The following is a 14,622-nucleotide window of genomic DNA, read 5'->3' as shown; positions in this document are numbered from 1 at the left end:
TTAGATCTGTTCTAACTTCATATCTCTTAATCTCTCATAATTTCCATTTATTGTCTTTCTGTTTTACATTATGGATAATTTGTTTGCATATATCTTATTTTCCTAATTCTCTTTTCATTTATATTTAATCCTATCATCTATGTTTTAGTTTTATTTTATTCCTTTTCTTTTTCTCATTTTGAAAAATTTGGTTTGGTTGTCCAGTATAGTCTCTTGTTCTTTGCTTATATTTCAAACATTTTATAGATATCTTTAATCACTTTAAAGTTAACTTTAGGGGCACCTACCTGGGTGGCTCAGTCAGTTAAGTGTCTTGACTTAGGCCTCAGGTCATGATGTCATGGTTCTGGTCATGATCTCTGGGTTTGTGGGTTCAAGCCCACCATCAGGCTCTGTGATGACAGCTTGGAGCTTGGAACCTGCTTCAGATTCTGTGTCTCCCTCTCTCTCTGCCCCTCCCCTGCTCATTCTCTATCTCTCTCAAAAATAAATAAACATTAAAAAAATAATAAAGTTAATTTTATATTCTATGTGTGATAGTTCTACATTCTTTAGTTTGTGGGTCTGATTCTGATGTTTGTTGTTTCTGTGGGCTGTCAGAGTATCTTATTTTGTGTGTGTGTATTTTGCAACTTTTGACTGTGAGATGCTCATTTTCTTTGGACCTCTCTATATAGGAATTTTTGAGGCCTGCATGCATTCGTACCTGAAGCATTTGCCTTTGTCATCACATGTGGGGACTGCTGATCTGAGATCTCATATTTTATTTTTTCAGACCTCATAAGTATGTTGAATTAGGACTACAAAATTCTATGAAGACCATCTATGATTATAAATTTCATGAGAGATTTGTTTTTCTTCTCCATCCAGTGCCAAGTTTGAGGCAGGTGTCCTTGCTATCTCCTGTGAGACAAATTAATTCTTCCTTACTCTTACATTAAAGGGTATAGAACTTTACCAGCCTTATGTGGAAGTTTCCCATAAGATTTCTCATCTTGTGTAAGCCCTAGTATTTATCTTCTTTTTTCTCTCACCTCTTACAGTCATCAATGTAGAAATTCAGTCTCTCAGGGCATTTGGCTTTGACAATCATTTACCTCCAGAGTTTCTGCTTTCATTTACTTTCTGGTTGTGGATTATTTCCTATCATACTAGTTCAGCAACAAATTTTAAAATATTATTATTTCTTAAAGTTTTTAATTCAAATTTGATAATTCAAATATATATATAGTGTGTGTGTATATATATATATATATATAGCACTATATAGAGTTTTAACATATAGTTTAATATTAGTTTCAGGTGTACAATGTAGTGATTCAACACTGTATTTCACCTTATATCTTGTTTTCATTAGGTGAGTCATACAGGGTAGCTAGTAGACATAATGCTAGAAATAGAAATCTCCAGCTAACTTTTATTCATTTAATTAATTAGTGTATATATATACTGTGTTTATACTATATATACTATATAGTATACATATATACATATATATACATATATACTAGTATATATACTATATATATACATATGTGTGTGCATATATATATACATAGAGAGAGAGAGACAGGAAGAGAGGCAGAGGGAGAGGGAGAAAGAGAATCCCAATCAGGCTCCATGCTCAGTGTGGAGCCCTATGCGGAGCTCAAGCCCCCTGGAACCATGACCTGAACTGGGATATTAATAATTCCTGCCCTGCTTTACTTATAGGTTTCCTGTGGGTTCCCAATGAGATAGTGGATATCAAAGTGCTGTAAGGTATAAAGCACAACTTAAATGGCAGTGGGTTGTTATTATAACTAACTGCAAGCCAAACTAGTGGTTTGGGCTTAGGAGAGGGGATTCAAAGTTAAATAGAGAGAGTTCATTTCTAGTTGAAATCAGAGAGAAAATTCTGGAGTTGTCTTCTAAGTTGAACCTTAATTGTTAAAAAAGATTTGCTTAGGCTTAAATGGAGGAGAGTATTTTATATGAAGGACACCACATGAACAAAAGCTAGTAGAATGTGCCCTATTCTCAAAGGGAGACTTTATGTCTGGTCTCTTGTCTATTAGTGCTTATGTAAGGGTACTGCCTATATAGTGGTCCCTGATTTAGACCATTAATGGAATCCATATGCCCTGACTTCAGAGACTCCCCAAGCAGCCACAGTTGCCCACATTCATTCTGGATAGAAGATATGTCTTTGGCCTATATCAAAATTGTCTAGGTACAGAATAACTCAAGAAGCATTAAAAGTATACTCCCACCAAGACTGACAGGTGTGTGTGAATGATAGGCAAGACGGCATGCTGTAGGAGTGGAGGCTGTTGTGGAATGACAAGGCAATACTGGGTGTGTTGTCAAGGAGGCTGGTGAGTAGAAATATGCAGGTATAGCAAACTCTATCATTGGATTTTTGTATGATACAGATCTTAAAATGTACAAGTAAGATTATAGGCATTGGAGAGAGATAAAGGTGGAATTTCTGAGATTGACAAAATTCTGGTTTCAGCCAAAAGTTTCACAGAATCTACGAAAGCATGTTAGAACAGAAGAAAACTAGACCAGTCCTTATTTCCCTTCCTCTATAGATAGGGATACTGAGGCTGCTAGAGTTTACCTGCTGATTAGTGGCAAAGGTTGGTATTCTGCTTCCTTATCCCATGATCTTTTCCTTTACTGGACAAATATGTTCATAAATTCTCTGAACACTCAGTAAACTGCTGTAGCCCAGGTACGTCTAAGTAGAGATAGGAAAGGAAAGCAAGAGACTTGGCAAGACACTTGGGAGATAGTGGGGCTGGAGAAGACCTTTTTTTTTCTCCAAAAGGACTCATCTAAAGTTTCGGGAAGAGGTAGTTGCTTTGTGGAAATCATGGGTTTGTGTACAGCAGACATCACTGTCACTCTCTCGGAGTGGGTGGTTGTAAAGACAATTGCATTGTGATATAGTACCTTCTTTATTCCTATGTATAATGCTGCATGGTTTTGAGTTCCCTGACTCTTTGTAAAGATGTAAAAAATAAATCAACCTTTCAAAAAAGAAAATATAGTACAGTGGTCAAAATTTTAGGCTTTGGCAACAAACACTCTAGCTTGAGTTCAAGTTTTACTACTTAGAAATAACCTTGGGTCTGACCCAGAAATAATGGGTCAGAGCCTCAGGTTCTTTTTATAATGAGAGTAACTATGCTTAACTCATAGGTTTGATGTAAGGATTATCTAAGACACAGCATAAGAGGTTTAGCCTTAGCATTTCTTGGCACATGGTAAGTACATTCTATTATTAGTGTTATTCCCTTGAATCAATATCTCTTTTACCATTTATTATATTCTTATACAATATGTTTTAGCATGGCTTTCATCTCCCAAAACTAATTATGTTACATTTTTGTTAAAAAATCCTTATCTCAAGTGATGTTCTGTAATCAGTTGTGAGATGTGGCAGAAAAAAAAATTGATAAGACCTTAAACATTGAAGTTGGTGGATAATTTTCCTAAAAATATACTATAGGATGTTCACATTTTTCCTTTTAATACTGTCAGTCTTAACTGTATTTGCCTTCTAAACTGGGAGGGAGGGGCTAAGCAATAGCTGTGTGTGAGGAGTGACATAGAACACTGGAGGCTTCCTTGAGAGTATGCCACATGTGGCCATTATCTTTCACCCATGGCAACTGAGAATGACTGACCTACAGAAGAAGTTCCACTTCTTGACAGGACACATAGGCTTTACACAATGGCATCTAGCCCAGACTCATCTCCAGCACTTATTCCCCACTAGTTCTTTTTTTAATGTTTATTTATTTATTTTTAGAGAGAGAGTGTGTGCCAGTGTGGGGGAGGGGCAGAAAAAGGGGGAGAGAGGCTCTCCCTCCAGGGATGCTCCAGGCTGTCAGTGAAGAGGGAGACACTGGGCTCAATCTCGTGAACGGTGAGATCATGACCTGAGCCAAAATTGAGTCAGGACTCAACAGACTAACCCACACAGGCTCCCCTCCCTGCAATTTCTTATTTGCTTTGTCTCAAAGCAGAAGCCATACTCTTCCCTGCCTCTTTGATATTTACCTATGCGGTTCCCTCTGCTTGTCTGCTCAGCTACCTTTCCTTCCTGTAAAATTTCCTTTCATTGTTCAAGTCATGAGTGTGGACATGCTATCTCCTCTAGGAAGGTGGAATGTTGTATCTTCTTCAGAATTTTTTTCTGAAATCCTTTTTGGATGAATTAATGACACCCATGCCCATAGAGCACCAATTTGGCTGGCTTCCCACAGCCTGCATTACCCTTTATAATGCTGCTACCAATCCTCTCAGGGATGCCCTGTCTGCTATCTAGGAATACTGTACCAATGAGTGTCACCTGAGGACGACAATGGTAGGTACAGGTGAGATAGTATCACATACTGTCACCACAGAGACCATTAAACACATTAAGGATTGTATCAGTTCCTGAAGATTGGTCTAATGTGAAAAGCCTGAGACTGGAAATCAGAAGATTCAGTTCTTTCAGTTCATACTTAGGGCCCTTAATTATTTAGGAGCAGCCTTGCCAACTATTTACCATGTAGAGGCTCTGTTTCCTTATCTGCAAAATGAGTTTGATCTCTGACATGCCTGCCTCTACAGAACGTTGTGAGGTTCAGATGAGATCATATGTTCTGGGAATTGAAATGCTGGCAAGAATTTCTATGGCTCCCTTTTAACCTTGGGATAAAGGCAAAAACTTTTGTGACACAAAGACCCTCATTGGCTTTGCTTGTGCCTCCTCTATACCCTCTTCTCCCACAGCCACACCCTTCTTCCAACTTTTCCCTCAGGCTAAACTATTTGTTGTATCTTCCTGGAGGAAGAATTCCTTTTCCTCTGCCCTCACTCCCATCTTCTTTAAACTTAGGTCATAGCCTAGACTGTTCTAAGAAGGTTTCCCACTAGTCTATGTGAGGCATTATTCTTCTGTACTCCAACAGAACCTTGAACTTTCCTCACCATAGTACCTGTTGCATTATATTACAATTGTCTGTGTCTTAGTTTGTCTCTCTTACTATACTGAAAGCTCCATGTGGACAGAGACCATGTCTGTCTTTGGGGTACATAATGGTTACACAGTTTGTGAATAAATAAAAGAACAAATGAATGAGGGAATAATTGGATACTGTGCCCCTGTGAAGAGTCTTTTGAGATGGTGGGATTCTTTCCCAAATTTCATCCTGACATTATCCCTCTTAGAACTATATATAAGCATCAAAAGGGCTTATTTCCTTTGGGGACAAGTGTCCCAGGTGGCAGGTGATGTGCTTTTCACAGTATCTGCTGCTCTGTTGGCCTATTTTCTGATCTGAGATTTGAAATGCCCAATGGGCCTGGGGGTGGTGCTATTTGCATAGAGTCTGGCTTAAGTCTGCTTTTTTGGTAGTCTTCCTGGTTGGCAGCCAGTCCAAGTTCTCCAAATGGCCTTCTCCTTGTTTGAAGTACCCTGGAAAGTAGTTGAGAGAAGCAGGGAAGTTGTGGCCTGAAAAAAAAAATGGTGACAGGAGAATCTGAGAATTTGAATCATCTGCGTCTGTCTGTTAACTCAGAAACCTATGTTCTCATATTTCAGTGTGTTTAAATGTTTCTCATTGCTTCTGCAGTTACTGCTCCAATAATTCTCTTTTTCTCTCATATCACCTCCTGCAGTGGCATGAAGAAAACCTCTTGGAGTGGATGGCAGGTGAAGTATGTGCTGTGGTTGGAATAGAGATCCTTGAACTGTATACATGAGAAACACAAATGAGAAGTGGAAGCTCTCACCACGGCTCTGAACCAGTGTGCAAAGGGATGGTGAAAGTTTTCAGGTGCCACACTGGTATGCTGCCTGCAGGCATATGAAGGGACCATAAACTGGGTGATCTAGGGCCAGTCCTTTGCCCATAAGTCCTAATTCACAATAACATCTATAAAGTTTTTTGCCTGGCTTCCTCATGTGAAGAATGTTTGGGTTAGATTCTAAGATCCCTTGTAGCTCAAAAATTATCAAACATTAGCCTAATCTTGTCTGAAAGATGGTTGTGATAAGGTTGGGGGTGGATATGATAAGTTAAAGTCCCAGACTGTCCTGGCCGAAGGCATTTAATAGGCTGTAAATTCGCTGAAAACATGCACCATGGCTTACTTAACTCCTAATTATCTCTGCTATTTATGAGATCATCTAAATGGTAAACAAATTATTTCACTTTTGAGCCCTTTCCCCACCAATCAAGGGGTCAATAGCATCCACAACACAGGACTCAATTGTTGCTTTGATCCCCTGCTCTCCCAAGTGTTCAGTAAATTTTTGTTGAGTACAAATAGGATTTTAGTTCCAAAACTATGTGTTCTAGGGATAATAAAAAGCCCATTCCTTTCCCCTTTATGTCATGATTAAGAAAGGTGTAACAGTAATTTTCAATAACCATAGTTTCCATATTGGAAGGTGCTTCCCATTTCATCTAGGCTTACTGCACATCTTCACATATAATCATGTCATAGATGAGAAAACTAGATCCAGAAAAGGGCAGAGGGTTACCCAGTACCATATAGTGAATCAGTAGGTCAGAATTCTAGCTATACCGTGGCTATATGACTATGAGCAAGTCACATATTGGGATCTGGCCTCCAGGTTCCTTTTAATCCACTAGATGCCCTTGTCCCTCTGACCTCTGTGCTTTGCTACTCCTTGGAAAATTTATGATGGATGCTAACTACCTAGTCACTTTAGGCAAGGGCTGAGTAGTAAATAAAATCAAGTAGGGTGGATGTTAGACCAGTCTCTGTAGGTACAAGAGAACTAAGCAATGGTGACCAGAAGGGTCTTCTGGAGGCAGGTTCTGACACACATAACCCACAAACATACATATTCTCTATTACTTAGACACACAGATCTCCAAAATGTCTTGTTTTCTTTTCTCCAAAAAGTACTGTGTTCAAGAAAAATTTGAGAAATCTGTCCACTCTGAGGAGGTCAATGACAAATACAGCTCAATGTGGGATCCTTCTCAGAGTTTCTTGCATTTTAACAGGGAACAAAGCAAGAGCAATAGCCTCATTGGCTGGGTCACATACATTGTTATTGAGTCCTCAGCCTGGCCCAGTAGAGAGACATTGTGCAACCCCTATTACAGGTGAGGACACTGAGGCAAAGAAAGCTTCTGCATACTTCATCTGTCACCTCACCTGCATTTGTCACACCTCATTGATGGTCTGTATCTTAGGTTTATATATTCAACTTTGGATCTCATTTAAATATCCAAACTAGGAGGAAACAGGAGGCTACCTTGTCTAAACCTTTAAAAATCCCAAAGAAGGTGGGTTCAGATTTTACCTGGGTGGTCAAGGGTGATAAGGCTTTTGAAAAACAGTGAGAATGTGAACATGCCCATTCCTTATGTGAAGCTTGGCAAGAACTGGGCAGTGAAGCTCCTAATAATTTTATGCTCCCATAAGGATGAGGATGAGGGTGAACAGCTGGGTTTTGTGTGACTTTCTCCTGGTTGACAAGCTCAGGGTTTTTGATGGGAGGTTGTAATGGGTCATCAAGGTCCATCTGTATTTTCTAGCCCAGGCTCTTTGATATTTTGGTGGTCCCAGCTCAACCTATGCTAGGGCCAACACAAGGTAAATTTATAGCCCCTGTGCAAAGATTTTTTTTAAATATGTGAAAATCAACATAGCATAAAAGGTCACTGGGCATGATACCAACTCTTGACTTCAATAAAGAAAGCCAATAAAAAAGAGCTAATTAAAAAACTCTAATGACATTCTCCTAAAATTTTAGATGGTTTTATGTTTTAACAAATTAACAATGGTGATAAGAGAACATTAGCAGCTTTTCTCGAGTCTTTTTGTTAACAATAACTTGAGCCTGCAGCCACAACAGGGGCTGTGGCCAAGTTTTAGCTGGAAGACCAGCAAGCCAGTATTTTACACAATGGATGACATTTCTGAAAGCAGAGACAGAGACAAACTCAGAGTCACACATGGATTCCAACAAACAAGTTTCTGCCATTTTTAATTATATTTAGAGCAACAAAAGATTCCAAGATTACAAAAAAAAAAAAAAGAACAGAGCACTAGCGCTTGGGGCTGATCCTGCTGCCCAGTGGAGGCCAAGTGTCGTTTTAAGTAATGAAGCCCCATCAAAAGAACTTTCAAGCAAAATTAATGTTTCTTTTTTAAAAAAATCTTTATATGATATGTTCTTTCTTCTTTTCTTTACTTTTCCCCTCAACATTGAAAATTAATTCTTACATTTGGTTACATTGTGTGCTCCCTCCTGCTGCCAAATTAATCTCAAGGACAGCACAAGAATGTCATGTCTGAGGCACTCCCTAATCAATGTTCCAGTCTAGGGAAAAGCAGAAAGATGTCACTGAGTGGTTAGGGGACTCTTTTTTTTAGCTTGGGTTATCCCAGTGGTGGCTACTCTCAGCACCTGAGTAGCTTATGGGATAGGACAATCCCACAGGCACTTCACTGCAGGACAGTTAGCACCAAGGGCTAAGGTTGGGAAAGACTGCAGGCCTAGGCTGACTGTGGTGCAGGAAACAGAGTCCCAAAATGTAAAGCATCAGCCAGGGAGGGCACCACCAGAGAAGCAGCAACATTTTAGGATTTTCATTCCTTTGGGGTATGTGTATGTTTCAATTTTCAGTGGCCAGTGGAATCTGCAGCCATATGATAGACAGCCTCATTAATTAGTGTGGCTGTTAATGGGGATATGGGGACTGTTTTGGGCTACAAGGGCTACTCAATCCATAGCCTCTCATTTAATTCTATAAAAGGCTAAGAGACAAGTGAGATAAGGAACAGGATCAGTACCCCTGCTATATTGAATTGGGGTTGCTGAGCAATCAATGCACATTACCTACTTTCTGGTCAAATCAAATGGGGATGAATCAAAACTGCATCAAAGGCTGTTTTTCCTTTTAAAAGTCTACATGCTAAATCTAAATACTTAACACTCATTTCTCGGGGAAGAAACAGTCAAAATGGTTTGTTACCTCAGCCTAATAATCTGAAGAGAAAGAGTGACTAAAGTGGATTTTTCTGCCTTCTCCTAGAAATGGTTGAAGGTTGGGAGGCTCTGGGCAGCAGACCCCAGTGTCAATTTCTTAACTGAAGAAAAACATCCCTACCCATGGGCAGAGATGAACCTGCATTTACAGATATACAACTTCTAGTACACTGACAATTTTTTAACAGATAAAAACACATTTTCATTGTCAAAATCTTTACAGAACATACCCAAAACCAAAATTAGAGCACACAGACACCCAGTAGCAAGAGCACCTCAATCATAGGTGAGTGAATTGTGTGAAATATGGAGCGCTTGCTCCAGGTTCCCAAGTGCAGGAAACTGCCTTTTTCTCTCAAGGATGGTGAAGAACAAAGAATGCCCCTCCTTCCAAAGCTCAAGTCCTATTAGGAGGCCACTGGTTAATCATTTGGGTGGGCCTTTGGCCCCAAGTCTGGGCCTCCCTTGTGGTAAATCCCAGTTGATTCCAATGAGTCTTCACCACCCTTTACACATTCATCTGTCTTGGGCTAGTAAAGTGCAATACATCATGTACCCTATCCTTTTCCCCCTCTGCTTCTTTGTTAGGCCTATGGGTAAGGCCCCAGTAGAGGCAGAGATCTCTTAGTTATGTGATTAACCCAGGTATCTTTTCCATTCTGAGGAGAGCTTCCAAAATGTAACTGTGGCCTCTCTCATAAGTACATGGTATCAATTATGACCTGGAACCAAATATAAAGGTGCAGAGAAAGATAAAGGTATCAGAACACATTATATCTATACATATACAATTCAGTCTGAAACATGGATACAAATACTCATTTACAATACATTTCAACCTTCTGCTGTAAACCCAGGAGAACTTTTTGTGCTGTCCAAAGTGAGCAGAAATGAGGAATTCTGCCTGCTGTCCCTTTAGTGCAAAATTTAGTCCTTTAAATGCTCCCCTTCTCAGCAAGGGCTTCACATCTTCAGATAACATGGGCACTAGCAAACACAGTGGCCAAGACAGCTCCATTTCCATCCATGCAATAATGGAGCTTTAAGAATTTGCTCAACAACTACTAGAGAAAAAGAAAGCTAGTTCTGCTTATAAAATCACTTAGTGAAGGACTTATAATCCTTTTTATTTTTTGAAATTATTTTCACTTTTATAAACATGTATATTGTTGGGGGAAACCCACAAAACTCTTATATAGGTCAGTCAACAAAAAAGTCCTTTAGTCTGTCTTTGGATAGTTTTCCACAGAGGCACTAATGCTTGCTCCCTCCCTGCTCTTAAAATTTTGGTCTCTTAGCAGATACAGTGTAATCTTTGGTTACATAATGTGATGCTTTCATTTCTTTGTATTTTTTAAAAAACTACTTTCAAAGATTTTCAAAGAGATTATTGGTAAGAAACAGACCTGCCTATAAAAGGCAGCAGGGGTAGAAACTTCCTTTTATAAGAAAATGCACATGCTAAATGGCTTATTGACTTTAAGTTTGGGATTTGAGCCTGTGCTTTAGCATTCCTGGTTCCCATGACCCTTTACAGGGGTTGAGCACAAAGGTCACTCCTTTGGCCCAGTGCCCACTCACCTGGGAAAATGGCACAAGATGATTAGTAGTCAGTTTCTTGTTTTCCCAGGGCCATGCAGGGATAGTTACAGGGATGTCTTGAGAGAGTCTCATGAAGTACAACCCTGGCACAGGGCTGGAAAGGGGTAAAAGGGAGTGGCTTGGGCTTTTGAACCCTGCCAAATATCAAGGGAGAAAAGAGGGCAAGGCCATATCTGTGCTGTGGCTAATGAAATAAACAGAAAGTACTTGAAGCTCAAAGTTAGGTCATTTGTGTAGTGTATCATGTGGATGATGAAACTATTTCTCTTAAAGTGCAAATAGAATACTTCTTGATATATATGAATATATGTATTTAGAAGTAGAGTATGGACAGAGAGGGACTCTAGCATCAGCACGTTATTTCTCAACCTGGAATCACCTCAGCAACTACCCAAAGGACAGAGTGAAGCTTTTTTTCTTCTTTTTTAGTTACAGTGAACATATATAAAAATATATGTGATATGGAATTTCTTTTTCAAAGATATGTTACAGAATCCTTCAAAAACTTCCATTCTCATTAAAAAAATAATGAAGTCTCCAAGAACAATGATACGGTCTGTGGCACAGAAAAGTTGTGAAACAAAGAACTCAACCCACATTTCAACTCAGAGGCCAGGCTTGGGATCACTACACAATGAACAAAAGCTGAAACTGCCACATGACTCTTTGACCACAGAGTTTGTGACCCTGGCAGCTGTCTGCTACCTAGCACAGATGGGGCCTTCTCCCTGATGTTCTTTTTCTCTTCCTCACTCCATCCTCATTGTGCACTGCAAACCTCTTTGGAGACAGCTACCATGACTTGTCTGGTGAGTTATTCTCATCTTTCAGCTTACCAGGTGAGTGGATCTGGATGGCCCATCCTTCATGGGTGAGCAGAATGTGCCAACCACATCAAGTCTGTATAGCAGAGTACATGCAAAATGAGACTTTTGTCAATTACACTGGCTGGAACATCAATGGCCAAAAGAAAAAAAAATCCTCCTTTTATCTGTGGGAGAACAAAGCTAAGCTAAAATCTCCTTCACTCACTGAAACCTCAGTGCAAAAACACTAGGCCTAAGGCCTTGTTTAGGCCATTTTCCCTAGTCTTGCCATTCAGAAATTCAGAGTAATTCAGTTGTTGCTGCTTTTAATTACACTGCTGTTTCACTGATTTTTGGCTTTCACAAATGCAAAACATATATATTCATAAAGACAAGAGTCACAATTGGGAAATCCATAAAGATGAAAAATTTTGTAGTCAGAGAATAAAAAGGAGAGCATCTAGTATTTACAAGTAAAGGTATTATAATGATATAATCAAATCCATGTACCACAAAAGGTGAAAATCATTTCAAAACAGATGTAAAGGAACTATTAATCTATAACCTAGTTTAACTGAAAAGAGTGGATTTTTTTTCTTTAAAACAGCTAGAAGTAATCTTGTGAGCCTATACAAGCCAAATGATGTCATAACAAAGAAAACCATAATTTGTCTATCCCACCTCAGAAAGAGAACCTGTCAGCTTTAATTTTGTCCAGCAGTCTTAGACTGGTATATCACCCATCTTAGGTTCCCCTTTCCCTTGTTATTTAAAAAAGCTGTTTTGCAAGTTCATTTGGCTATTAATATCAACACAGAAATCAGAGGAGGAAACCCATGTAGATAATAACATGTCACTCAGATACTATCTTCTCAACAAGTAGAGTGAACCAACTGAAGTGGGTAGCTTGGTAACATGCCCCTCATTTCTTGAGTTTAACAGATGACTTTAAGAGCTAAGCGAGGAGGCAGTTGCCCAGATGAGAAAGTAGGTGGACATTCCTCCTGAACTCAGGATTGGGGGACAAAGTCCACAAAATAGAGGTGTGCCAAAGGACTATATGAAACCAGTGTCCCGGGAGCACACCCTGAGTTCATGGATGGCAGCCCATTGGAGCCACACCAACCAGAACTTTCCAAAAGAGGTGATGGTTCTATAGTATAAATGTTTCAGTCTTCCTCTGACTGAGAGGCAGCAACAAAGGTGGGGAGTCTGAGTGAGTAGGGCCGATATTAGAGCCCAGAATCAGCAGCAGAGGATGATGATGAGTAAACTGACCAGATGGTGCTCATCTGGATTTAGATTTTGCCTCTGAAGACTTTAATTTAGTAGTCAGTCTCCTCTTAGTTTCTTCTCTCTTCTTCCCATGACTTCTGTAGGTGGATATGCTGGGTGGCAAGGAGAGCATTTACAGGGTTTGTGGTTCTAGTGCCTTCATTCTTCTCATTCTGGTAATTGAGTTTTCTCTTTAACCCTGACCTTCATAGCCCCTTTAGCTGCTCTGGAGGAAGAAGTAGGTATTTTTCCACTTGGTGGGAAGGTATCATCTTTAAGGGACAAGGGCAAGATGCCCAGCTTGTCCAATCCCATTGATGCCTTCTTTCCAGTTTGTCTAAGGGCTTCAGAGATTGGATAGTTGATGAAAGACATTTGGTAAGAAGTTTTTGAGTCTACATGTGTCTAGAGACAGATGTCAAGACCCTTGGCTTGCTGGCCTTCTTGGTGGTAGGAGCTCTTAGCAGAGAGTCTGTGAACATGCCCAAATAATGGACAAACATCACCACCATGGCTATAACACAGTCTAGTGAAGTCTAGGCACACAAAACACTGAAGGGAGGGTAAGAGGGAGGAGCTTTCAGCTGCATGGCATCAGGCAGAAAACATTCAGATCTTTTAAAGGTAAGGGCAAAGAGTGCCCTAAGCAGGAAAACCACCAAGCCATCAATTCCTTTTCCTCTGACTCCAGCCCCAACCTCTTCCCTGATGCATAAATGGGAAAGCAGACCTCAATCTGTATAGGGTCTTCCAAAGGGTCAGATCTCTCCCTTCTTTCTTACTGGTTTGAGTCTTTAGTGGAAGTAACAAAGTTTTGGCTAAAGAGAACATTCAGTTCAAAGCTCTTAGAAAGGCTTACTGAAAGTCAATTCGAGGGTGGAGGCAGACAGTGAGAGAGAAAAAGTATTGGTTGTAGGGAAGGTATTCACATGCAGACACGTTTTCAAACAAGAAGCACATTTTCAGTACCATGAATTGCACTGCAGTTAATTCAGTCTAGCCATCAGGGGCCAAGGTTGTGGGCAGGTACTGGTGATCCATCTGTCTTCTTCCTTCCATCATCTCTTAAATCTGTCTCCTCCCCTCATCCCACTTCTAACTAATCTTTGTGGTCATTCTGTCCTCTAATGGCAATAGCCATTGGCAGAAAAGAAAGTTTCCCAGGGAGGCTGAGTTTGGAAAAAAACAAAATCAGTGACTCCCCATGCGCTTGCAATTTTCACCTTACTGTAGTCACTGTTGGTCTCTTTGAGGAATTGTGCTTGTTTTTATATTTTTTAAGAGGGAAAAAAACCCTACAAGGATTTTTGGTTTTAGGGGCATTGTTTGTTTTTGTTTTTGTTTTCCCAGATACTCTTAGCTCTCTAAACTTCCCGTGGCATTAAGTGAGTAAACGTTTGCATGGCTGGCACACAGTGCAGTGCTATAAACAAGCACAACTTTACACTGGGCCACATGAGGATCATCACAGATTTAAAGAAATACAACACCATTCAAAACACAGATAAGAGCCATGGCAGGGAGCAGAGTCTGAAAGAGCCATGGGAGGGTCAGATAGGAAGGGAAAAAAAGAAAGGAGGAAAAGAGGGGAAAAAAAAGTTTAGCAAATAGAACTCAGGAACATCTTCATGACAGATTGTACATCAAAAGAGGAAATTCCCCAAGGCACTGCAAAGAAGTAGTGCAGAATTGTAACAGGCAAAAGATATGTAAAAAGGGGAGTAGGGTAGGGTGAGAAAATGGGGGTCTCCAAAGCTTCACTGTGTGTGGAAATAGATGGGCTTGACTTTCCCAGAAAGAATCTTGGGCACTTGCACAGAGATGATTTCTGCCATCATTTCTGGAAAGTCCACGCTTACCATGTGGGACTTGATTAGCAGGTCAAAAGTGAACTGATGCAGCTCTCGTGCAATCTGTAGGGGG

At 40.0% G+C, this 14,622-nt stretch overlaps 1 protein-coding gene across 1 annotated transcript in view; it reads right to left on the bottom strand.

Annotated features, from left to right (window-relative positions):
* Nucleotides 1–616: 616 nt before the first annotated feature.
* Nucleotides 617–14,622, bottom strand: part of AR (androgen receptor) — a 188,723-nt gene continuing 174,717 nt past the window's right edge. Inside the window, 1 exon segment of the mRNA XM_027053706.2 lies at nt 617–14,612. Within this exon segment, the coding sequence (XP_026909507.2) occupies nt 14,457–14,612 (156 nt within the window). The 3' untranslated portion in view covers nt 617–14,456.

The sequence above is a fragment of the Acinonyx jubatus genome, chromosome X (assembly GCF_027475565.1).
Source record: "Acinonyx jubatus isolate Ajub_Pintada_27869175 chromosome X, VMU_Ajub_asm_v1.0, whole genome shotgun sequence".
In the NCBI taxonomy this organism is placed as follows: Eukaryota; Metazoa; Chordata; class Mammalia; order Carnivora; family Felidae; genus Acinonyx; species Acinonyx jubatus.
Note: the sequence above shows the minus strand (reverse complement) of the source record. Positions and strands in the feature narration are given on the sequence as shown.